This window comes from Monodon monoceros, unplaced genomic scaffold (assembly GCF_005190385.1).
Source record: "Monodon monoceros isolate NGI ecotype Baffin Bay Population unplaced genomic scaffold, NGI_Narwhal_1 Super_Scaffold_21, whole genome shotgun sequence".
NCBI lineage: Eukaryota > Metazoa > Chordata > Mammalia > Artiodactyla > Monodontidae > Monodon > Monodon monoceros.
In genome coordinates this window covers 172071737-172096345 of record NW_021703778.1, presented here as the reverse complement: position 1 = coordinate 172096345, position 24609 = coordinate 172071737, and the positions used below count along the sequence as shown (strand labels likewise).

Sequence of the window (24609 nt, the reverse complement as noted above, 5' to 3'; positions counted from 1 at the left end):
CCACATGCCGCGGAGCGGCTGCACCCGTGAGCCATGGCCGCTGAGCCTGCGCGTCCGGAGCCTGTGCTCCGCAACGGGAGAGGCCACAACAGTGAGAGGCCCGCGTGCCGAGTGGGGGCCGGGGGGGGGGGGGAAGTGAGTGACTTGCTCGAGGGCACACAGGCAGTAAATGGTGGTCGGTGGTCGGAACCCACACGCAGGCCTGTAGGACTCCCACTGAAACACTTTCCCTTCCTGGGACCGGCGCTGGGCCAGGACAGGCTCCTAAAGGCACCAGATGGGGACCCCGACAGCTCAGGCTTGAGTCTCACTCAGCCCAGCTTTGTCCGCACTCAGCGTGGCCTTGAGCAGGTCACATCCCTTTCTGGGCCTCCGTTTCCCTATCTAAGCCCTGTTTTTCTGTCAAAGGGCCGGAGGGCTGCTGGTGAAGAGTACCTCTTCCCCGTTTCACATCTTAGGAATTCCTGCCCTCTGGAAAGGACCCTGTGGCTCAGGAATTTCCCGCCTGGGCACCAGCTTCCTTTTTGCTTCTTAATAGAGCCTCTGCTCCTCCCTCCCTTTTGTTTGCCACCCCTCCCCCTCCCCACTGGTTCCCTGCTCCCCCTGGGAACTGGGCACATATCTCTGCAGGCTGGGAGGCCTGGCCAAGTGGGCAAGGCAGGGGGGAGATGGGGGTGCCCTTTGGAACTGAGAACTTCCTCTTCCTCCTTAGGAATGGTGGCGAAGGGTCAGTTTTGGGCTTGGACATCGATCCTGTCCCTCGGGGGGTGGGGGGTGGGAAGGGGGGGCTGCAGTAAGAAGGGCTCCACCCCTTCTCTCCCTGTAGCCGCAGGGGTGACATTTTTCAGATCTGAACCAACTGGTCACAGTGCCCCTTGACAGGGAGGGTCATTCCAGCTGCTCCCAGTGCATAGATGGGGAGACTAAAGGCCAGAACCCCTCTCCCCGCAAGTTCATCCAGCCAGACAGGGTGACAAGGGCAAGAAGCAAGGGGTCCTGGCCCAGTGCCTCCGTGGCTGCCTGCTGTGGCCTCATTGCACAATCCCCATGCCTTCCCACCAGGCTTCTTCTTCTAACCCCAAACAGATTGGGAAATCGCTGGAGAATCCAAAGTGCTCTGGGTAATGGGGGGAGGGGACAGTGTCAGGCTCAAAGACCCCACCATCCCCTCAGCGCTCCAGACCCTGGTCTTCAGGGACAGGAAGGATGCTTCACCAGGCAGATGCTGGGCAGCCACCCTCGTCCCCAGCTGCCATGACACCTGCGCTCCCTCTCCATGGCCTCACTGAGCTCCAGGCTGCGGCTAGGGGGTAGGAAAAGCTGCCCACCCCTCCTGTGGCTGCACCAGGCACTTCTTTCCCTGAGTTCAGGCATGAGGGCCAAGCATCACATACGTGAAACCCCCAACTCAAGGGAAATCCTCTGAAAATAGGGCTGCATAAAGGGCCAAGGGGTGTGACTGCCAGTGGGGCCCATAGGACAGGAGCTATTCTAACCCCCTCTTGACAGATGAGGAGACTGTCCCCAGGAGACCACACTTCCAGAAGGAGCCAAAGGCCAGCCAAGAATTGCACCCTCAGCAGGAAATGAGCATTAGATGCTTGTTGAGAGTGTCCCCGGCCAGCTGCTCTCCCATCCCCCACCTCCCCAGGCGATGGGTGGGGGGGCTGCAGGCCAGTTCCACCTGGCAGGGAGGGCAGCACGCAGGAGCGGACTGGCAGTAGATCCTTCAGGCCAGCCCAGAAGTCAAGCGTGCCAGCACCTGTCCAGGAGCTGTAGTCAGCTCCTTGCATGCAACTCAGGGCTTGGGAGGCCCAGGACACGTGCCTTCCCTCCTCTTGGAAATGACAGATGACTTTTTTTTTTAATTGTGGTAAAATACACATAACCAAATGTACCATTTTGACCATTTAAAATATATAGTTCAGTGGCATGATGTCATACATTGTTATGCAACCGTCACCACCATCCACCTCCAGAATTTTTTCACTTTGCAAAACTGAAGCTCCGTACTCATTAAACACTAACTCCCCCTCGTCACCTTCCCACTAGCCTGGCACCCACCATTCTACTTTCCATCTCTATAAACTTGACTATTCTAAGTAGATCATATAAGTGGAATCAAAAGGATGGTAACTGTCCTTTGGTAACCGGCTTATGTAACTTCACATAATGTCATCAAGGTTCATCCATGTTGTGGTGTGTGTCAGAATGTCCTTCCTTCTTAAGCTTGAATAATGTTTCATTGTTTATCTTTTCATCTGTCCATGGACGCTTGGGTTGCTGCTGCCTATTGGCTGTCGTGAGTAATGCTGCTCTGAGCACGGGTCGACAGCTGACATTTGTCAACAGGTGCCAAGCTCTGTTCTAAGTGCTTTGCATGCACTAACTGATTTCATCAATCTTATGAAATGGGTACTCCTTAATTATCCCCTTTTCACAGATGAGGAAATCGAGGCACAGATAGTTCCAGTCGCGTGGTGGTCAGCGGTGGAGCTGGAAGCCACACAGTAAGCGTTGTGCTGTATTACTTATCCCCTAATGTTGATCAACTGAAATACAGCTTGATGCATTTAAGTCAGACACAAGGAAGGACTGACTGCTGGGCTAGGAAGCTTCGATGCACAAATGGGAGCTTTTACTGCCCTCTACTCCTTTTTCATCTTTGGAAAAAAAAAAAAAAGATTTCCCAATCTCTTTCACGACCTTGTCCAGTCAATTAACTGAGTCTTCACCCTCACCCTGTGGGGCAGCAGGAGGGGCTGACCCAGTCCCGGCAGCCCAACCAGAGAATAATGCAGGCGGTGTGTGTTTAATGTCCTCCCTCCTTTCCCCCTCCCGAAGCTCCCTGGAAGAAGGGTGGGAGGCAGAGGGAGCCCGTTCTGGCACAGGGCTCAGCAGGTGCAAAAGCCGGCGGGGGGATGGGACTGGAGCCAGGGGGCACCAGGAGGACCTGGCTGGCAGGGCGGTGCTGACCGCCGGTGGACTCCTCCTCACGGCCCTGCCAACTTCCCTCTGTGAGATGACTTGCACTTCCCACTGCCCCAGCCCTGGCTCTCACGGCGCTGCTTCTCCCTTCACTTCTCAGGCGGTCACCTGACCTGGGACCCTTCCTGGAGCCTCTTGTTTCCTGGGGATGTCCCACTCACTAAGAGCGCTGGGCAGAGCCATTGGATCCTCTGTTGACAGGTGAGGAAACTGAGTCCTGGAGGGGTAAGTGAATGCAAAAGCTGAGGCCTTCAGGCTGGCATCTCTGCTGCCACCCAGCCTTCCCCAAAGGGGAAGTCACTTGCTCAGGGTCATTGGCAGCTGCACCTGACCTCGGCCAGAGTCTCCTGACCCCGCTGAGGACCATGGAATGGCCAGGACAGCTGACCAGGCACCACCCTCCCAGGCCAGCCCCTCCCAGGGGGGCACCCATCAGAACAGGCGTACCCCGACAGGCAGTGCCCCCCAACCCCCAGGCAGCCGTCTACTTGATAACAGCCCCTCCCTTCCTCCCAGGAGGAAGTTAGACCTCACACTCCTTTCTGTGTTTGGCAGATGGGGAAAATGAGGCCTGAGGAGGAAAGGCTTCCTCTGGTGCTCGATGAGCCTGGCCCACTTCCCGTGCTGGAGGTGGGACCACTCGGGAGAAAGCAGGGCCCATTGGGCAGCAGGACCCTAACCCCAGTGGCCTTCTAAGGAGTGTAATGCAGGAGGGCCCCCTGGAGGGATGCCCTTCCAGGGCATCAGGGAATTTCCGTGCCAGCCCCAGTGACCTGGCCTGTTTCCTAAGTGGGCCTGGCTTTTCACAATGGCTTTCAGTGGTGATGCAAGATGGCCAACTTCACCTCCTAGCCCTTCAGACCCGGGGCTGCCCGGGTCCAGCAGCCTGCGGGCCCTTCTCCTAGACGGCATCATTTCCAGGAAAACAGCCTTACTCCTCATAAAGTCCCACCCAGTGACAGAGGCAGGTCACGTGGCAGGAGCTCTGGTGGGAATCCCAGTGCTGTGTAGAGCCCGCCAAGGCTGAAGGGGAGCAGGGGAGCCTGCCCCAAACCGCCACAGGGCCCACCAGTTCCTCAAATCCGGGTGTTGGAATGCCTCCTCATCCGATACCAGGGAGCTCTGCCCTCCTGGACTTTGGAGAAGGAAGGCATGATGGTGGGGCTCGGGCATGGGACCACTTGGACCCTGGGGCACTCCACCACTTACATCTGTGTTTTTTTGTTTTTGTTTTTTGGCCACGCCTCGGCTTGTGGGATCTTAGTTCCCCAACCAAGGATGGAACCCCGGCCCTTGGCAGTGAAACCACTGGACCACCAGGGAATTCCCACATCTGTGTTTTTAGGCACATTGCTTCACCCTTTGGGACCTCCCAATCCCTTCTGGAAATGGAGCAGACACTTGCTCAGGGGGTTGCCAGGGAAGGCTCCAAGGAGAGAGTGCATATAAATAACAGGAACTGCTACTCGGAGGGAGTGCAAACCCCAGGCCAGGCCCTTATCCAGCACATCAGCATTTTCTCCTGTAATGCTCCCAATTTTACACCAGGAGATAGAGCCCAGAGAGGTGGAGTAACTGCCCAAAGTCACACAGCTAGGAAGGTGCAGAGCTGGGACCCCAGCCCAGAGAGGTCTGAATCCAGAGGCTAATTCTTTTTCTTTTAATTGAAGTATAGTTGATTTACAATATTATATTAGTTTTAGGTTACAACGTGGTGATTCGATATTTTTCCAGATTATACTCCATTTAAAGTTATTATAAAATAAGAGGTTAATTCTTAACCCCCGCGCCGAATCCTTAGGAAGGAGGAAGGTCATGAATCACTGTGCAGAGCCAGCACACAGCGCACCCCAGAAACAGCGGGACTTTGCACAGCATTCCTCCTTCCCGCATGCTAAGAGTCCAATATTTGGGGAGCCTATCAACCTAAGAGCGTTAGGTTCTCTACCGTCTGCTTTCACAGGGCTCAGGAAAGACTGCCGTCCCCCCAACACAACTCCCTCCAGCAAAAGCAGGTGCTTCACCAATGCCTGAAATGTCACTATCCCATGGATGTTCCGTGTATACAGCCCACTATCCGTGTATATATCCATGTGTATAGCCATGTATATTGCTTCTTACAAACTCAAGGGTCCTATAAGGAGCCCTCATTGTTTCTGGGGAAGGACACAGGGAGATGGGAATAAGGAGACGTTCACTGTATATCCTTTTTGTACCTTTTTAATTTTGAGCTATGTGAATGTATCACTAAAACATTAAGGTTAAAAATGAAAACATTTGGGCTTCCCTGGTGGCGCAGTGGTTGAGGGTCCGCCTGCCGATGCAGGGGACACGGGTTCGTGCGCCGGTCCGGGGAGATTCCACATGCCGCGGAGCGGCTGGGCCCGTGAGCCATGGCCGCTGAGCCTGCGCGTCCGGAGCCTGTGCTCTGCAACGGGAGAGGCCACAACAGTGAGAGGCCCGCGTACCGCAAAAAAAAAAAAAAAAGAAAACATTTAACAAATGCATTTTATTATTTTTATTTTTTTAAACATTCATTTATTTATTAAACATTCGGCTGCACCGGGTCGGGCCTTAGCTGTGGCACATGGGATCTTTAGTTGCGGCATGTGGACTCTTAGTTGCAGCATGCCTGTGGGGTCTAGTTCCCTGACCAGGGATCGAACCCGGGCACCCTGCATTGGGAGTGCGGAGTCAGCCACTGGACCACCAGGGAAGTCCCAACAAATGCATTTTAAAAGCCGCTAATGAGCGGGTGGGTGTATGTGCACCCAGAGGATGGGAATCCCTGGAAGGATGAAGGGTTTTGTAATGACCCCATGGGTCCCAGGAGAGGAGTGGACCCAGAGGTGGGTGTGACCTGTCGAAGTATCAGTCCGCTGCAAGCATTTCACTAGAGCAGGGGCCCAGGGAGGCTGCCCTGAGTCCCTAGAGGCACTCAGCCACGGGGGTGTGACGGCTCCCAGCAACTCCGCCAAAAAGGGCCCTGCGCTGTCACCCAGAGGGCCTGATTCCCCCAGACCTGGAGCTCTGTGGCTCAGCCCTCGTCAGCAGCCCCCTCCGATCATCTGATCGCAGTGCCTGGCACAGGCCCACTGCCCAGTGTTCTGCACCGACTGGCTGGGGAAGGACCGTCCCATCTCCTCCCCCTGGGCCGAGGATGGACAGTGGGCAGACACTGACCTTGGTGGGCGGGGCCTCTGACCTGCTGGAGTTGCCTAAGGGACTCAGGGGTAGCAAAGGAAGGGAGGGGACGGAGAGTGGCCCCGGGGACCCCGCAGCTCCTCTCCCCGCCAGGGCAGTGCTGAGGGGCCCCGCCAGGACCACATCCTAGCCGCTGAGGGTGCTGCCCCTGTGTCTAGGGGCCCCATGTGGTCCAGGGCCTGGAAGGAAGGGGCCGGGGTCACCAGGCAAGGAAGGAAGAGGGAGAGGCCGTGTAGGCACGGAGGTGACACGATGACTGCCCCTCGCAGCAAGCCCTTGGTGCCGGGTCTCTTTGGCCGGTGTCATCTACCCCTGAGTTCCCTCACCTACTGGGCGCTCCCTTCCACATCGCAGATAAGGAGACCAAGCCTCAGAGGGGAAAGGGCACAGGTCACCAGCTGTGGGAGGGCAGTGCTGAGACCTGAACACACTCAAGCATGGGCGAAGGGCCACAGAGGGCACAAGTCCAGGTGGAGCTAGGGGGGGACACCCAGGTCCCTCCTGTCACCCCAGGCTGTCCTTGGGTAATTAGGCTGGGTTCATCCTGTCCTCGGACCCGAGCACCCTGCCTTGGGCAGGCGGCCCCCACACCCTTTCACTGCCCTCCAGCCTCATCAAGGACCCACAGGCTCAGGGCCAGAGACCAGACGTGACCCTCAGTCCATGAAGGAGCCCCAGGAAACATGGGCACTGGGGGAAGCCAAGCTGAGCCGAAGCGGGAGGAGTAGGGGGCCGTGCGGGGGGAGGGAGTGGCCAGGCAGAGGTGCGACCAGGGGTCAGAGGTAGGGCCCAGGACCCAAGATCTAGGGGCAAACAGGATGTCCTGCTGCACAGGGGGACACAGACACCAGGCAAGGCCCGGGCACTGACAGGGGCTGGCACATTCCAGGAACGCACACACATGTGAATACACACACATGCACACAAGCACACACGTTTCCTTATCAGCCAGTCAACATGGTTCACAAGTCCGGAAGAAGCTCTGAGAGCCAGCCCCCTCCCCCCATGCTTGGCCTGGACAACAGGATGGCCACGGAAGCACTCTGGCCCTTCGCAAGGCCTCATGGGACCTGGTGGGCAGGGGGGTCCTGAGCACAGCCCCCAAGCCCGGGGCAGAACAGCCAATGGCCAGAGCCCTGGACCTGAGCCAGCCCTGGGTCCCCTGGCCTCAGCCCTCCCTCCAGTCTGCAGCCTCCCTGGCTGCACCCCCATAGAAGCTGCCGTCTGGCTTCCTGCTCACCCCAGCTTGGCCTTGGGAAGCTGACCCCAGCCCCCAGACTCTTCTGGGCTCACAGGCACATCCACAGGGCACACATACCCACCGGGCATGGAGGCTCCTGCCGGGAAAGCCTTGACTTCCTGTCTCTGGGCCTGGGTCTCAGCCTAAATCCTTCCCACTGCAACATGAGGAGTCTGCTCAGACCCACACCCCTCCCCAGCCTCCTGTTGGGGGCCTTGCCCACTCACTGACACCATCCACCTCAGGATTCACTGACAGAGTCCCCCACCCCTGCACCCAGCCTCTTCTCGGCTTTTTCTTGCAGATGGTGGCCTGGCCAGACACCTGCGAACATGGGGTCACGGTGGGGCCAGCGCCTGGCTTTACAGCAGGCTCTTAACTTCACTCTCCCTGGCCTGGGAGGCACAGACAGAACCCCTATTTCACAGCTGGAAAAACTGAGGCACAGAGAGGTGAAGAAACTTGCCTACAGTCTCCTGGCTGGAAAGTGGTAGAGCTGAATCCCCTCCCACCTCTGCAGCCTGGCTTAGAAGCCCAGCCCCAGGACCCTCAGCCTGCAGCCAAGGGGCTCAGGCAAGGTCAGGCCTGTCAGGGTCAGGGCGAGGAACAGGGCCTGCAGGAGGGGGCCTCCCTGAGGGGCCTGGGGACTGGGACTCAAATGTGGGAGGGGGTGGCTGGGGCTCCCAGGGGAGAACCTGGCCAGGACCAAACCAGATCAAGGCTTCCTATACCCTCACCACCACCCCGGCCTGAGACTCTCACCCAGACCACTGCCGGCCCCTGGGCTTACATGTGGGGTCAGGCTGACCTGTCAATCACCTGCCCCTCCCTAGGAAAAGAGGTGCCCCTCCGATACCTCCCCTCTCCCTGGCTGTGAGGATCCCAGGCCACCAGTGCTGGGGCCCGTTGTGAAGCAGTGCCAACCTCCACCCTCCACTGGCCTCAGTTTCCCCACTGACACAAGGACCGCTTGTCAGCGTCAGCACTCACACACCCCGCCCCCGCACCTGTTCCCGGAGCCTGGGAGCCCCATCCTCTCTGCTTCCTCCTTCCTGCCTTGCTCACCCCACCCCCGCTGGATTCCCCACTTGGGAAGATCTGGACACTCCCTCGGCCCCTGGCCTGCCCCACCCCTGGCCAGGTGCCCCCATGGAACAGGCTGCCGCTGGCACCTGTTCCTGCTCCCCCCGGGACCCCGAAAAGGGACTGGGGGGAAAGGCACCTATCGCTGCCTCCGGCCGCATCCTGTCAGTCTCCCCATCTCAGAGCTCAGCCTTCCTGGCAAGCCCGAGGTTACAGATGCAAATGGGTTCCAGAGCAGCCTCAGCTGCAGGCTGGAGCCCAATTTCAGTGCCAACTTTTTGTGAGAGGAGAATGAGGAAGGGCGTGCGCGGGGGCGCAGCGGGGTGATCTCCTTGCAGCGCCACGTCCAGAGCCAAGACCTGCAGGGGCAACCCCTCATACACACACTCCAGGTTGACACCTGCCCTGCCACAGCATACAACTCTCACTGCTGGGAAGTTCCTCTCACAACTAACCCAAATACCTCAAGCTGCAGAACAAGGCTTGGCCTTTTCTTGTCTCCCAGGGCCCAGGCCTGCTTAGAACGGGGCAGAGCAGCGCTCACCCCGCTGGGCAAAGCTCACTAGGCGCGCGGCACTGGGGGCCCGGGGTCAAAGCCTGGCTTGCTCTGCAGCCACAGGGGTGGGCCTTCCCAGTTCTAGACCTGCCTCAGTCTCCCCATTGGTACAGTGAGCAGGAAACAGCCATCACCAAATGGAGTCACCACGGAACTTCTGGCTGGACCCTGGGCGCATGGGAACCCAGACCTCCTGCCTGAAGTCAACTTGGCCTGCCCCTCCTTAGGGAGACACCATTTTCATTCATGTTTATTTTAAAAATAAATACTCTGTTCTTCACTTTCAGACTGGGGTGGCGCTGGACAGTTAGGCAGGGAGGCCTTCCTGGGTGGGCAGTGCCGATGGGAACTTCTGACACGCCCGAACCCTCCCCCGCAAATGCCTGAGATGCCTCTCATGGCTGTTCATTCTGGTCACCAGCCATGTGTGGCTGAGGATGGGAATTCCACGACCATGGGCTCCTGACTTGGGGTTCAGTGCCTGGGGGAAGGTGGCCAACCCTCCACCTGGGGTCGGCCCCTCTCAGGCCCAGGAGCACTAGATGCAGGTGATTAGCACATCCATGGAGGTGGGCACCTCGATCTCCTCGAAGAGCACGTGGCCCCCAGCAGCGCCGGGGCCCCCTGCCTTGGCCACGGCCCTCAGCAGGTCCTGGGCATGCGTCAGGAGGTGCTGGTTCCGACGGTGGCCCAGTCGGCGCAGCGCTAGAATGGCCAGCACGTGGTCCCGCCTGCAGAGACACGCGGACCCTCACTGCAGACCCAGCAGCTTCAATGACACCCCAGACCCCGAGGTGAGGAGAACCCTGGGGGCTTGGGCTGGAAGTATGAGTGCACCCAGCATTCCTGGAGCCTGGTCTCAGAGAGACTGAGAATGAACCTGGAGGAGCCGTGCTCCTGGAAGAGGTGGCTGGGCCTTGAGGGGTGCGAAGCCACGTAGAGCCAGGAGGGCAGGCCTCTGTGGCCTACGCAGAGGTTCAAGAAACCTAGTGGATTGAAGGATGCAGCAATGCGGCCACACGGGGGTGGGGCCGGGGGAGCCGCTGGCCTCAGAAAGGAGTCAGGGCCTCCTGCTTCCAGCCCTGTGCAGGGAGCCACAGCCAGGCAGCAAGCAGAGAGGCAGCATGGGGGTGGGAGGCCTGCGCCCAGTGGTGTCAGGAGCTCCCCCTCCCCTCCCGAGCACCCCAAGAAGCTCGAAGCACCACCCCACAAGCTAGGGAGGGCAGGCCAGCCCAGGGCAGGAAAACAGGGACGGGCCAGAAGGGGAACCTCGGGCGCTTGGAGGGGAGGGGTGGTCACTGAGGACTGGGGGCCTGGAATTCTCCCCGGGGGGTCGGGGTGCAGGGCAAGGCGGTGGGTCCAGGAAGGAGCTAGGCCGGGGGTTTTCTGCAGTCTCCCCACCCTGGAATCTCCAAGGCCATGGAGAAATTCGGGCTGGGATTTCCATGGGTACCATGACTCACCACCACCACCACCACCACCCCCCCACCCCCACCACCGCCCCCCCCGCCCCGTCCCATCACACACCCGGGATCAAAGCCTCCTTCCTCCTGGCCAGGTCTGGGGCTTCCGGAAAGAGCCTTCTCCCAAGGGTGGGGGCCGCGGCCTCCCCTCAGCCTCCCGGGGGAGGGACGTGTCCCCACCATCAGACACGGGAGGAGGGTCTCCCACTCCCTTCAGACTCCAGGGGTGGGGACGTGTCTCCCCATCTCACCACAGGACTGAATGAGGATGGTGAGAATAGAGCACGAAGGAAGGGCAGGCCCGATCCCACGAGGCCCCGCCACAGCCTGAAGGCCGGGGGCCCTTAGCTGCTGCACCTGCACCTGCGCACTCAGGCCGGCGCTAGTCCGAGCCCCTCCCCCTCCCCTCCCCCCTCCCCCGAACCAGCTCGCGCCGCCCTCAGGCTCGTCGCCCGCCCACCTGCAGCCGCAGGGACACTTCTGCAGGCACGAGTCCCCTGACCCCAGGGCCCCGCGGGGCCCGCCAGAATCTAGTGGGGAACGGACCTGATGTCGGGGTAGCTCCGGATGAGTGTCTCTAGGTGCCGCCGGATGTCGTCTTTGTAAGTCTCGCCCAGTATGTCCGCCACGCACGGGATAGCTCGGCCCAACCAAGCAGCCTCAGAGCCCTACGGACACAGGGAGACGCGTGCGGGGTGGGCCACCGGCCCCCCCCCCCGGAACCCCCTTGCCGCGCCTGCCTGCAGCCCATCCATTAGAGCCCCGTAGAGCCCTCCTGAAGCCACCACCGCGGTCCCACTGGGTTGCCTCCTGCATCGCGGAAGGGGACGCGGGCCTCGGCACCGTGGACCCAGTCGCAGCTCAGTAGTCATCTTCCCTCTCCCACGATAGAGCGCGGAGGCGTCTTCCAGAATCTGCTCAGATGGGTAAACCGAGGCCCCGCGGGCAAGTCCTGCCTGGAGTCGTACAGCGGGTGGGGGACCAGCAGCCCAGATAAGAGGTGTATGTGTAGGGAGCAGACTCTCGAACTGCTCAGGGTCAGGGGCTCAGGAGAGGTCTTCCATAGTTCCCGCCCATCAGACGGGGCTGCGACCCTCATCCCTTCCCCACACACCCCACAAACTACATGCAAATGAATGCAAACGTATGCAAAGTGTCGTCCCCACCAGCCCCGCTCGGCTGGGGGAGAGTGCGCAGAATCACTTCCGACAAAGCCTGCCCCGCAGGGGCTCTTACAGGGGCGAGCGGAAATGAGAATGGGGGGTGCTAGTGGAGGGTCCCCACGCTGGAGGCCCCCCGAGGAGGCCGGCACTCCGGGCAGCCAGACAGTGCTCCTACCAGGCCCTGGAAGGTGTTGCCAATGGCCTGGGCGTCCAGGCCCATCTTCTGGGAGCCACTCACGCGCTCCACACCCCGGAACCGCTCGCGGGGCCTCAGCGCCTGCGCCAGGTACTCGCGGACGACGTAACGGTGTACCTCCTGCAGAGTCTCCTGGGCGGCCAAAGCGGGAGTCTGGGTCAGGGTCAACAGTAGGGGCCCTGGGCATGCCCCCACCACAGCTCGCCCCCCCCCCATACCTGCGCCCGGGGCGGGACCACATGCTCGAGGTGGCCGGCGAATGCCACCACCTTGTCCAGGAGGGGCTGCAGCACGTCCTGTGTCAGCCAGGCCTTGGTGCACAGGACCTTGAAGAGCGGCTGGGGGCAGAGGGGGTCAGGAGTCTTCTAGCCAGGTGTCCTCCCCACGCACTAGACCCTCCCCTGGGAGCCCCGTGCATGGCTCCTGACAGGGGTGTTTCAGGCCAAGGGACAATCTGTCAACAGGAAGAAATTCTGGGGAGCTATCTGACCCCCTCTCTATGGTACCTTGGTGACATTCCCTCTCCTGCCACAAATTATGTCACTAGGCCTTTCCCAGGGACTGCCTCCTCCAGGCCTGGAGCCCCAGTAGGCAGAGTTTGAGTTTGAGTTTGAGCCTCTAGCCAGGCCTTGCTTGGGGAGTCCTGGGGGGGCTTGAGGGGCCGGATGAGGAGGAGTTCCTTGGACACACCCACTCTGAGACTGGGAACTTGTCTGGGTCCCCCGCCAGTCCCCCGACACACCACCCCAGCACTGCCCCCACGGTAAATGAATGCCGTGACTTGGGCTTCCAGGCTCCAGGACACAGGGGGCACCTGCTGGGCATGGAAAGTGGGGAGAGAAGGGCCCATTCCCCTTACCTGCACATCACCCTGCAAGCCCTGGAGCAGCCGCTTCTGAAAGGCGCAGGTGGCAGCCACCAGGGGCTTCTCCAGCTCTTTAAGACTTCCTGGGAACCTGGCCAGAAGATGAGTTCTGGGGAGGGGCCAGGATAGGGGACAAAGTGAGCAAGGGGGAACAGGCTGGGGTCAAGGCCTGGCATACTGCCATGAAGACTGGTGCCACACCAACGCCATTCACTTAGACTATAATGTGAAGGGCAGACCCCTGGGGCTGCACAGTGTAGTAGCCCTGGGAGCAGAGTCAAGTGAGGGGACGGCACTATGCCCCAGGTCATAGAGGGGCAGGGCAGTGGAGTGGTGGTGGTCCCACTGCATGGCAGAGCTCCCCTTGGCAGCACTGAGCCGAACCTGCACCCCTCTTGGTGACAGAACAGTGCAACGCAGCCATTCCTGACACAGGGGCCCCTCCTTTGAGCCTCATAACTGCCTCTCCAAATATTATAATGTCCCCATTTCACTGTTGAGTAAACCGAGGGCCAGGCTCTGCCCGGTCCCCAGCCCAGGGACACAGAAAGGCAGGCTAAATTTCCATCAGGGGCTTGGCCAGAGGCTGCCTACCAAGGAACAGAGAATGTTCCCTGGGGCTGAACCCCAGGGTTCCCCGTGCCCAGGGCCAGTCTGGCACAGATTAGGGACAAGAGAGTGTTATAGAAGCAGTGCCTCAGCGTGGTCAGGCTTTGGGTTCACACAGACCTTGTTCACGTCCCAGATCCAGCATGTACTGTCTGTGTGACCGTGGACGAGTGGCACTTCCTTTCTGAGCCTCCACATTCCCATCTGTACATGGGGACCCCACCCTCGCGCTGCAGCAGCTGACGCCTCTTAAGTGGGGGAGACACTAACGCTTGGCACAGAAGGGGGACAGCCAGTGCCAGCCCACGGGGGGGCCTCTGCCTTCTGGGGGTAGATAAACCCAGGCCCCAGCACGAGCAAAGCCTGGGGGGGGGAGTGTCAGGGAGGGCTTCTTGGCCTCTGCTCGGCCTTGAAACTCCCCGCATCCCTTCCAGGGCCTCAGCTCTGCGGGGCCGAGACAGGACCCCACAGCGGAGACGGAGGCGGAGAGGCGAGCTATCCCTGGAGGCCTCCTGGGAAGGCCGCCTGAGGCCGCCGCGGTAGCCTTCCCGGTCCCGGTTCCCTCAGTTTGCGCGCCCCCTGCCGGCCGTGCTCGGCACCGCCCCTGCGGAGGAGCGAGATAAACCCACCTGAACTCCTCGCAGGCATTGATGTTGGCGCACAGGTTAGGCTCGCTCACCGCCCCCGACTCCAGGAAAGCCTTTTCAAACCTGGCGGAGAGGTACGCAGAGGTCTTGGAAACTCTTTCTGGCTTCTATGACCTCGCGTCCGCCCTCCCTCCGGCCTTACGATGAGGCTTGTCCGGGGATCTCGGACACTGAGCCAACAGGATGGGCCCTCCCCAGGGACGACCACCGTCCACACCCTGGCCACTCCACCCACCACACCCCGGCCCAAGGTGCGCCCCTACCTGGGCAGGAAGAGGCCAAGGGCCCGCGTGCAGATCTGCAAGGTGGTGGCCTCCAGCTCCGCGGAGATGGCGCCGGCTGCCTTCACGTGCTCTGCCACAAGCTGAGAGCGATGCCACGCGCTGAAGGCGCATCTGAGCCCTCAGTCCCGATGCCCCCAGCCCCCCACCTCGCGGCCCCGTGATGTCTCCAGCCTTCCCTGCCCTTCCTCGACGTCTCGCCTGCAACTTCCAGCGGCCCCAGCCTCGAGGTCAGCCCTCCCAACTCCCCCCACCCACAGGGCCGCCTGCTAAGCTGGGAGCTGTGGCCTGGCGCTCCCAGCTTGGCCAGGCAACCCGAGGGCCTCTGATCCAGCCCCATATGGGGCCTCAAGCTCCCGTCTAACGGGGAGGCAGTTATGACTGTATTTTACAGCTCTGGGTGTCTCTACCGCCTGAGGCCCAAACACGTGTCCCTCCTTCTGGGCACACCATGTGTACGTCGATGGACAGTGGCGTATGGTAGTGGCCCTGCAGCACGTCGGGGGCCTCGGCAGCCACCCAGCGACTCTGTTCTACCTGCAGGATGCCATCGAAGCAGCTCGCGATCTTGGTCTGTGCGGGGTAAGGAAGGGGCCGCGGTGAGACCCTCCCAGGAAGGAGGTCCCCTACCTCCTGAGCCCAGAGCCCCGTCACGCACCCTTGGAGACAGGGGCCACCCTGCTGGTGCACAGGCCCACGCCTGAGGGCACGGAGCCTCCCTGCAGTGGGGCGGTGGCGGCCACACTCAACCTGGACTCCGCCCCCTCCGGCCTGGCCCCTCGTGGCCCTTACCTCCAGGAAGCTGGTGTAGTCGCTCTCGAGTTGGGCCCACACATCGGGTGCCAGGAGTGGGGGCAGCGGCTCCGAGGGCAGAGCCATGTCCTGGGAGCCCAGGAAATCAGGACTGGAAGGCAGGGTGGAGCCTGAAGCTCTGAGCAGCACTCTGATGGGGCAGCGGCTGCCCCTACTCCCCTCTGGATAGGCTCAAAGCCTAACGCCACCACCGTGAGGGCCCCGAATCTGGGCTGTTCACACCCTCAACCCCCCACCACGCCCTCCAGGTTTCCATCGAGACGCCCCTCCCCGCGGCTTCTGACTGCAGGGCTTCCTGTTACCCTCAGCGACCAGCTGTGCATGCAGACTGCGTAAAGAGGGCCGTCCAGGTGGACCTTGACCAGGTTGCCTCGGGCGACCACGACCCTCACGGTCAGGGTACACCCAAGACTGAACCCTAAACGCCCCCAGGACCATGCAGCTCAGGGACCAGCCACTACACTGTCCACACTAGGGAGGCCCAGACAGGGGCGGGTACTTGTCTGAGGCCACAGGGCCTATTAAGGAGCCCAGAACTTTGGCGCCCTCCTCCGGCTTGCCTGTCTGCCCGTGGGGCTGGGGAGCGCTCAGCGGGGGAGGTGACCCACCCCACGACGTCCTGCAGAGCCCTGAACCCAGTTGTCCATCCAAAGCGAGAGTGGGGCTGAAAGCCAACTCGCGCCAAGTGCTGTGAGCCCACGGTTGTGTCCTGCCTGGAGGGGTGCCCGTTGCTAATTCACTCAGAGGCACCCTGTGGACTAGCTTGTGCCTAACTGGGCTCACTGCCTCATAAGCAACCCCCGCCCCCCACCCGGATGCTTTCCAGCTTCAGGAACCGGTGGCTGGATGCCCCCCTCCCCTCTCGGGAGAGCACCATGGTCTAGAACGGAGAGGAGAGAATGTCGAAGCCTCCTGGATATCGCCAGCACTCTCCGGGGAGGAAAAGGGGAAGAAAGGTGCCCTGTGCTCTTTAGAGCAGGTTCCTGAAGGCCTCTCGCGTGGGCAGTTCCAGCCCCTCCTTGCCCCTCATGGCGTCCTGGCTGGGGCCTCACCTGCTGTAGACATTGGAGGCCCAGTCCAGCAGGACGTAGAGCTGCTCGCAGCCATGGGCGTCGTGCGCCAGCTCCTGGAGGCGCTGGGCCACTGCGCCGTGGAAGGCGCGCAGGTAGGCCTCCCACGCGGGATAGCCGGCGGCCGCGTAAGCCGGGTGCACCTCCAGCTGCACCTTCTGCAGGTCGCGGCGAACCAAGCGGCCGAGCTCGGCCAGAAGCTGGGCCAAGCCGGAGGCACCCTCGGCTGCCCCCGGGGCCTCCCCCGCGCTCACCTGCTGCACGCGCTCACGCGCGCTCCGGCGCACCGCGTCCTCCCAGTGCTGGCGCCAGTGGCGCGGCGTGCACAGAAAGTCGCCGTCTGCAGGGGGCTCTGGGTGGGCCTCCTCTTCCGCGCGCACCACGCGGGCCAGCTCCGCGAGCACGGCCGCGTCCACGCCGTCCGGGCCCAGGGTCTCGAGCACGATGGCGCCGATCTCCGCAGCCAGCCCGTCGTAGTGCAGGCACAGGTCCATGGCGCGCCGCGCAAAGCCCGTGGGGTCCTGCTCGAAGGTGCGCGAGGCTTTCTCGGCCACTAGCTGAGTCTCGAGGTGCCGCAGCTGCTCGAAGGCCGCCAGCAGTTTCCGCTCCGTGATGAGGTCAGCCACAGATTTGTCTTTTGCGAGGTCAGGTGAGAAGAGGGGCAATGAGGGGGACGCCTCAGCTAGGCCTGTCGGCCCCGATCCCACACATCCGGAGCCGGGCTGCCGGGCCCCAGAGCTGCATCTGAAGGCCTGCTCCAGGAGCGACAGCCCCAGGTGCCCTGTGTCCTCTGGAATCACCTTTGAAGAGGCAGAACCCCAGGTCCCAAGCCTGGCTCAGAACAGCAATTGGGATCAGCCCCTGCCTTCCCCCTCCCCCACTCCCATTCCCACTCCCAGCTCTACAGAGCTGGACCTGGTGGCTTCAAGTACGGTCCTGACTGCAGGTCCAATGGGGTCAGAGCTCAGGGTGGGCATGCCCAGGCTCCTGCCGCAGTGTCCAGCTTCAGCACTTCTTGCTGTTCCCTGCTCTGGGCCAACTTCCAGCCCCTAGGAGCGCTCTACCTTCACCTACATTCCCCCTTCAGGGCCCTACTCCAATGTGTCCTCTCCTGGGCAGCCCTCTGACCTCTCCTCTGCCCCATGGCTCACAGGCACCCTCTGTGACGCTGTGATCTGAGAGGGCCAGTGCCTTCTCCACCACTCTGGTTTGGCCAGGAGCCAGGCTGTGGAAGCCTGTGGAGTCCTGGGGTCCTGCAGATCTGGGTTCACATCCCATTTTTCCACTTCCCAGCTGTGAGACTTGAGGCAAGTCACTTAACCTCTCTGAGCCTCACTTTTCTCAGCTGCCCTTGTTGGAATGTTGGAAGAATTTAACGTGAGATTGTACAGGGGCAGGGGTTTGGGGTAGCTGGGGAGGAGAGCCTGTCAGGAAGCCTAGGTCCCACTGCCCCCCTCTCTGGCCTCGGTTTCCTCCCCTGCTTAGCGGTGAGGAATCCCTCACCTTCTAGTTCCGCAGGCCCCGCCCCAGTGGATGACTGCGGGCTGACACCGTCCATGGCCCTTGAGGACGCCTCCCGGCCATGGGCCACCCCTGGCCCAGTGGTAGCCTGGGTCTGGTCAGCAGCCGGGCCCTCGTCCCGAGCACGCCGTAAAGACCGGAACAAGAGGCGGGAGCTGCGCCTGAGCAGGCCTGGGTCCTCCTGGGGGGCGCAGCCCGAAGCCCGCTGGCTTGCCTTTGAGAAGGCCCGCCGAAGGGTGCCCAGGCCAGGCCTCAAGCCCTCACGATGGGCGCTGGACGCATCCTCACTGCTTGCCTTCCGAGTGCCCTGAGCTGGGATCTGGGGTACCGCAGGCTCCCTGGGGCTGTGCAGCTCCGGCCCAGAGGCCACTGTCTGAGGCGACGGCATCTTGGCAGCAGCAGAGCTGGGGGCGAAAAGGAGGCTCAGGAAGCCCTGGGGGGTGCCTAGCCCCCAGGAGCAGACACAGAAACCCATGAGAGCCCTGTGGGATGTGCTGGGGCCCAGTAGCTTAGTCAGGGAAGCTTTCCCCAGGAGGTGACCCCAGGGCTGTCAAAAAGGAAATGTCACCAGGCCGCTCCCATGGCCAGAGCCGTCTTTGTGCCAGGCTGCAGCTACTTCTGCAGACACAGACAGCTGCTTCCATCAGGAAACCTTCCCTGACACCATCTTCCAAGAAGGTCTCCTCCAGGCCCACCTCACCGGCTTTGCCAGGCCAGACCCTCCCATCGGAGCTGGAGAGGGAACTGAACGTGTGGGTTCTGGGGCACAGCCCGACCCGCAGCCCACAGTCCCCGGGGCTGGGCCCAGAAACCACGTCCAGGACTTCCTGGACCTTAGGTCCTGAGGCTAAAATGCCCACCCCCTCCACAAGCCACTCACTGCCCCCCACCCCATCCTTCAGCTCACCCCCATTCAGCCATCAGGCCTAACTGCTTCTGCTCAAAGCGGAGCTCAGGGACCCCCGTGGGAGGCCATGCCTTTTCCCTGGGTGTCTCAGAACTGGAGGGAGGTGGGGTCAGGCCGGAGGGGGCTGGCCTAGGCCACCGGGGGCTTATCGGGCCTTGCAGCCTGCAGGGAAGGCTGTGGGAGGGGCCATGCTTCTATATTTAACCAGGGGCGGGAGGTTCCCAAGCTGTTTCTCACCCATTGCATCTCCTCCCCACCACCCAGAGAGGTATGCTCTGGCCCCTCCCCGACAGAGGGTGGGGAGGGGGTCCCCAGGGCATGGGGGTGCAGAACAAGGGCTGCCCCTGACCCACCCCGAGCGGGGCCCTCACCACCCAGGCTCCCCCAGGCTCCGCCCACACCCCACCCCCTTTCCGCCCAGCCTGGCTGTGTTTGACTTTCTGCCTTTAGGTTAAGCTAGGGGTGGGAGAAAGGAGAGAAACTTCTTGGCTTGCTGGAACCTCCCACCCACCCCATTGTGTTAAGAGGGGTTGGAGATGGTGGGGGGCCAGCAAGGTCTCACTTTGACCTTGAAGAAACTGGGGCCCAAAGAAGGGCAGGACCTGCTGAAGTCACTGGCCAACCAGAGGCTGAGACCCCCCCCATCCCCAGGTCACCCCCCACCATGGGGACAAAGGCCAGGCTGGAGCCAGCACCTGACTCTTGGGTGATAGTGGGCAGGAACGGCCTCTCCCCAGGCCTCAGTTTGACACCAGGATGGGCAGGACCCAGACCCCTATCCACCCCCTCATGCCCTCCAGCGAGATGTCTGTGCGGGGGTCAGACATGCAGGGGGTCCGCTGAGGCCTACCTTCCTCTCCCAGAGGCCACTGAGCTGCTGGAAGGAGGCCCCACTGAGGGAGGGGCAGGCTCAGGTGATTGATGGGGGCCTTATCAGCCCCACCCTGGCCACAGGTCGTTGTCCTCCCCTGGTGCCAGGACGGGGACCCTGCCCGCAGACCAGCCCAACGGCAGGGAGCATTGTCACAGGAGCCGGCCATCCCCTCCACCCACTGCCCCCCCACCCCACCCCTGGTGTCCCCCAGTGCCCAGCAGGGGCAGGTGTGGTGATGAAGAAAGCCATTCCAGCTGTGCCCAGCCTGCCGTGCTCCGGGCTCTGTCTCCAGGGAGCGTGGGGGAAGGACAAGCTGGCCTACCTTGGCTGGGAAGAGCTCACACTTAGTAAGCACCCATTGCGTGCTCAGCCCAATGCCCGACACACGTCAGATCCCCATGACAATAAAGTGGCAGGGTGTCGTTCACTGCATTTCATACATGAGGAAACAGGCTCAGAGAGGGACAGGGTCTTGCCTTAAGCCACACAGCTCCCAGGTGGGGAGCCTGGGCCAGCCCAGGTCTGTCTAGGAACCTGGGAGCAGAGGCTGGACTCCTGTGTCTCCCCGGCATCAACAAGCCCTGCTGCCCGAGGAACCCTTTCTCCTGGCAGAGGTTCGGAAGGTGGGGTCAGCTCCAGATGCCCGGAGCGGGGTCGGACTTGAAGCTCTCCCAGGAAGCCTAGAGGCAAATTCTGGGGGAGGAGGGGCAGCTGGTGGCTGGGTCTCATGGGAGGTCACAGAGGCAGAGACTTGGAGCCCACCTACCCTGCTCAACCACCCTCGTCCCAAATCAGAGCTGCACTGAAGGCCCATCGAGGCCCCTAGCTGGTCCCTCTGCCCCCTGTTCCCTGAATCCCGCTTCTGCAGCTTCCCAAGTCATTCTTGACCTTCACAAGGCACAAGTCAACCCGGTCACTCTCCTACTTTAAACCCTTCCGTGGCTCTCCGCAGCCCTCAGGCCAAGCCTGAGCCCCACAGCCTGGCATTCGAAGCCCCCTGTCCTGGACCGAGCTTTCTGCAGCCTCATTTCTGGGCCTCCTTGACCTGCACCCATCCAGCCCCACCAGCCGCCTCGTGCCTGTCCAGCCTCCCACCTTCTACTTAGGCTGCTCCTTCTCCCAGCCTCCCCCTCTACTCCCCGAATCTGACCTGGTCTTCAGAACCTCGGGTGCAGGTGCCTCTACCTCCAAGGAGTCCTTGGGCTGTGCTGTACCACCTGTCTGCTCGTCAGGCCCTCGGACTGTCCCTGTGGTGATGGGGCCTCCTCACTGGCCTGGGGACCTCTATTCTTCTACCCCCTCCCCATCACCCCAGAGCCAGCCTGGCGGAGGAGTGAACCATCAATGTAAGGGTCACCCCCTGCCTGGCTGGCCTGGCCAGGCGTCACGCTGGTGTCTTCTGGGCTGCAGACTCCTTGCCGACTCTACCTTGGCCCCTGCCCCGTGCCTGCCTCCCCACCCATGGGGCCTCTCTCTGGCTTTCTTTCTTTCTGTCCCATTGCCCTGAGTGTTCAGAGGCCCTGGCCCTTGTGCCTGGGACGTGGTGCTGGATGAGCTTCAAGGCCCAGGAGGCCCAGGGCTAGCCTGAGCCCTGGGCCCCATGTTCTCCAGGTCAGGCCAAGGCACCCACACTGCAGGGCCAGTGGCAGGGGCAGGAATGCCACCCAGAAGACATGGTCACTGGAAGCTCCCATCTGGGGCCACCCTATCTGTGACCAAGAAGTCAAGTTTGGGCTTCCCCCACCACTTGCTATCCCCAGCTCCAGCTTCCACCCCCTTTTCCTAGGCCTTCCCTCCTATAGCATCTCCTCCCAGGTATCCCGTGGTGCCCTTCCCACTCCCAGCCTCTCCACCTACCCTGGGCCTGGACTGTCAACCCATCCTTCAAAGCTCCAAAGTAGCCACCTCGGGCAGAGGACTGTGTCTCCCTCATACCTCCCACCTGCCACCCCCCATCACCTGATCACAGGTCCTAACTGTACCCCTTCCTAGACCCCTTGAAACCCATCTTGTCAGAGCAATGGGGGGGGGTCTTGCCAAAACATAAACCTCCCTTAAAACCCTTCCTTGCAAGGTAAGGTTCTTCTCCTGAAATACGGAAGAAGACAAGCGTGTGTTCTCACACTATTCAACATTTGCCTAGAAGAACTAGCAAAGGCAATAAGGCAAGAAAAATGAATAAGAAGTATAAATATCGGGAAGGACCTGATAAAAAATGTCATTATTTGTAGGTGACATGATCGTCTGCTTAGAAATAGCTTTTCTATACTCCAGAAAAGCCTATTTTTAAAAGGCACTTAAAAGGCTTCCCTTTTTAATAGCAACAAAACATAACCCCTCTCCCCACCCTGGGCTGCCATCACCCTCGGGAGAAGCACAGACTCCTTAGCTGGGCATTCAAGACCCTTCCTAACTGGCCCCTCCAGTTTCATCTACTCAATCACTCACCCACTCTGATCACTTGGATGCACTCACCTCTCCTCCACACCTTTGTACAGACTGTTCCCTCTGCCAACAGTGACCTCGCCCCCACCTTCTGCAGCTGCTGACTCCTTCAAGGCTCAGCACATGTGGCTCCTCCCCCAAGAAGCCTTCTCCAACCAGCTGAGCCCCAGATCATGGTCGGCGCCTCCTGCTCTGGGCCTGGTTCCTGCCCTGGGCACAACTTCTCCCATGATCGGGGGACAATTACAGGGTTTGGGGCATCTGCCTCTTGACCAGGAACCCCCCCAGGGCAGAGAGTAGGCCTGACCCAGCCTCCAGCCAGGGCTGGTACATGGCAGGTGCCCAAGGAAAAGAGATAAGCAATTTCATGTAGGCGCATCAGCCCATAGGTGTGCCACTACTTTGTGCATATGGGTTTTGCACAACTATGTGTTAACCTGAGTGTGTCTCCCGGTACGTGTGTGCCTCAGAGTGTCTGTGAGTGGTTCTGTTCGTGAGTCCATGTAGGTCTGCATGTCTGCATGTTCATGTCTGTATGCTTTCTATCTCTGTGTGTTGTGTGTGCATGTGTGCACACGTGTATCACTGTGATTTGAGCTGGCATTCTGGCCTGGGCTCCGAGCCGGGGTGCTCAGCCTGGAAGGCCACTAGCAGAACCAGAATTGTCCTCAGCCCCTTGAGTCCCCGCCTACTCCCCACAGCACCCCGCTGGCCCTCCTGCCCCACCTGCACAGACATACCTGCCGGGTGAGTAGACACTGGGCCCCAAACAGAGCAGGGCTGCCAGGAGAAGCCGGCCGAGCTGGGGCCTCAGAGTGGGGCCTAGGCGCTGGGGCCTCTGGAGCAGCCAGAGCGAGTGAACAACAGCTGGGACTCCCCAGCTACCGCCAAGCTGGCCACGGCCCCCAGCCCCCCCCCCCAACCCCACCCTCCACCACAGCCCCATGCTTTCACTTGTAGAAATGCTCCCGCCCCGTTCCCACTCCAGAGGCAATCACTCCAACCTTTGACTCCTGGCAACGCAGGCCAGCGGCCGTGGAGGGGAGGGACGAGGAAGCAGCGCTCCGGAGGCCGTGGAGGGGGTGGACATGGCTGGGGAGGGCTGGTCACACTGAGGCCAGAGGCAGCAGGCACCAGCTGGCTGGAAGGGGGCACCCAGCCCACAGCGGCCAAGCCCAGAAGGACCCCTCCCTCCAGGGCAGAGTCGCCAGCGCCAGCCCTGTGCCCTGCCTGGCGCTGAGAGCCCCAAGGGCAGAAATGGGGGGGAGACAGCAACAGCAAAGGGAACATTGTAGGCCACCTGCCAGGAGCTAGAAGGAGAGGGGCCCTCGAGGACAGATAGGATTACGCTCAGGGACAGGAGGGATAGCAGGGGTCCGCCCGTGAGGGAAGGTGAGGAGGTGGGCCTGAGCCTGAGTGGCCAGGAGCACAGGTCCCACTCCTCCAAGGTGGCTCCAGCTAAAGACATTTTGTGGGGAGGGTCACTGAGGAGACGCTGGCCTGACACCCTCCTGGGGGGATTCCGCTGCTGGCGTCCTAGGGAAAAAACTTAGGGAAAATCCAGGGAGGACAGATCCAGGCCTGTTCACTCGGGCTGGAGCCACAGGGGCGTGGGGCAGAGCAGGGGAGGTGCTCTGGGCAGCGTTCTGAAGAGAGCAGACACAAGCCCCTGAGCTGTCCCAGGGCGCTGGGGGGCTTAAACAGCAGACATTTATTTTCTCACAGTTCTGGAGGCTGCAAGGTCCCAGATCAAGGTGTTGACAGGGCTGATTTCTCCTGAGGCATCTCTCCGTGGCTTGTGGACGGCCGTCTTCTCCCTGTGTCATCCCTCTGTGGGTCTGTGTCCTCATCTCCCCCTCTTATAAGGCCATGTTGGATTAGGACCCACCAAAATGGGCTCATTTTAACTTAGTCACTCTTTACAAAGACCCACCTCCAAATACAGTCACATTCTGAGGTACTGGGAGGTAAGACTTCAACATAAGAATTTTTTGAGGACAGAATCCAGCCCATAACAGATTGGAAGGCACCTGAGATGCTGCAGTACCTTGCTGACATCTGCACATGGACCAAGTTGTACCTGGAGATACCAGCACCTCCTCCAGGAAGCCCTCTAGTTTTCTCTTGAGTCATTAGCTCCCAGAGCCCTGGGTTCCCCTCTGTGAAGTGGGGCCATAAGAGTCCCAGCTCAAGCCTATGAGGCACCCCGCTGGTTGGGTGGGCCTTCCCCCCCACCCCAGCTCAGGCCAGCCTGCCCAATGGCCTCCTGTCCCATGTGTCTCCAACAGTCAGAGACTAAGAGATGAGAGGGGCAAGCACAACTCAAGAGACCGAAGTGGTGGTGGGGGGCCCTCGAGGTGATCACCCAGGGCTCTTCGGTGGAAGTCCTGGGACCCCGTGGGGTAGCTGCTCACCACCCATATTGCACTAGGACACCAACTCAGAAAGGCATAGGAACCTGCTCACGGCCACACATTTGGCAAGAAAGAAGCTAGGCTTCCAGCCTAGATCTCTGCCTCTGAGGACTGGGTCTTCCCATGGGGCAGGGCCCTGGTGGACACTGGGGGCTCCTTGGTCTGCCCCTCCTGTTCTCCAGGTCACGGGGCACATCTGAGTGCTGGGACCTCCCAACGTAGGTCACCTCCACTCAAAAGATAGGTCCCTAAAAAGTTGGTGGTGCCCAG

The 24609-nt window shown here is 60.9% G+C and overlaps 1 protein-coding gene across 5 annotated transcripts; it reads right to left on the bottom strand.

Annotated features, from left to right (window-relative positions):
- Window positions 1-9308: 9308 nt before the first annotated feature.
- On the bottom strand, window positions 9309-22811 carry EXOC3L4 (exocyst complex component 3 like 4). Of its 5 annotated transcripts, none has more exons than XM_029239216.1 (12): window positions 22666-22811; window positions 17682-18103; window positions 16161-16812; window positions 15088-15199; window positions 14746-14868; window positions 14278-14378; window positions 13997-14077; window positions 12753-12867; window positions 12112-12231; window positions 11873-12025; window positions 11081-11202; window positions 9309-9802 (listed from the first exon to the last, which is right to left on the bottom strand). In XM_029239216.1, exons 2-12 carry the CDS (start codon window positions 18085-18087, stop codon window positions 9610-9612), a joined length of 2178 nt encoding a protein of 725 aa, XP_029095049.1. In that variant the 5' UTR covers window positions 18088-18103; window positions 22666-22811; the 3' UTR covers window positions 9309-9609. The 5 variants fall into 5 exon arrangements, 4 of the variants coding, with proteins under 4 accessions (XP_029095049.1, XP_029095047.1, XP_029095048.1 ...); XM_029239214.1 differs by lacking the exon at window positions 22666-22811 and adding an exon at window positions 18607-18954; XM_029239215.1 differs by lacking the exon at window positions 22666-22811 and adding an exon at window positions 18607-18954 and having other exon boundaries at window positions 12753-12849.
- Window positions 22812-24609: the final 1798 nt, after the last annotated feature.

Bases quoted from the DNA above. Each gene is read 5' to 3' on its own strand.
- EXOC3L4 (XM_029239214.1), bottom strand. The intron at 14,379-14,745 runs GTGTGCCCAGAA...CATCGCTCTCAG, and splicing joins TGTCCATCGACGTACACATG to CTTGTGGCAGAGCACGTGAA. The intron at 12,026-12,111 runs GTATGGGGGGGG...TTGGCCGCCCAG, and splicing joins TGGTCCCGCCCCGGGCGCAG to GAGACTCTGCAGGAGGTACA.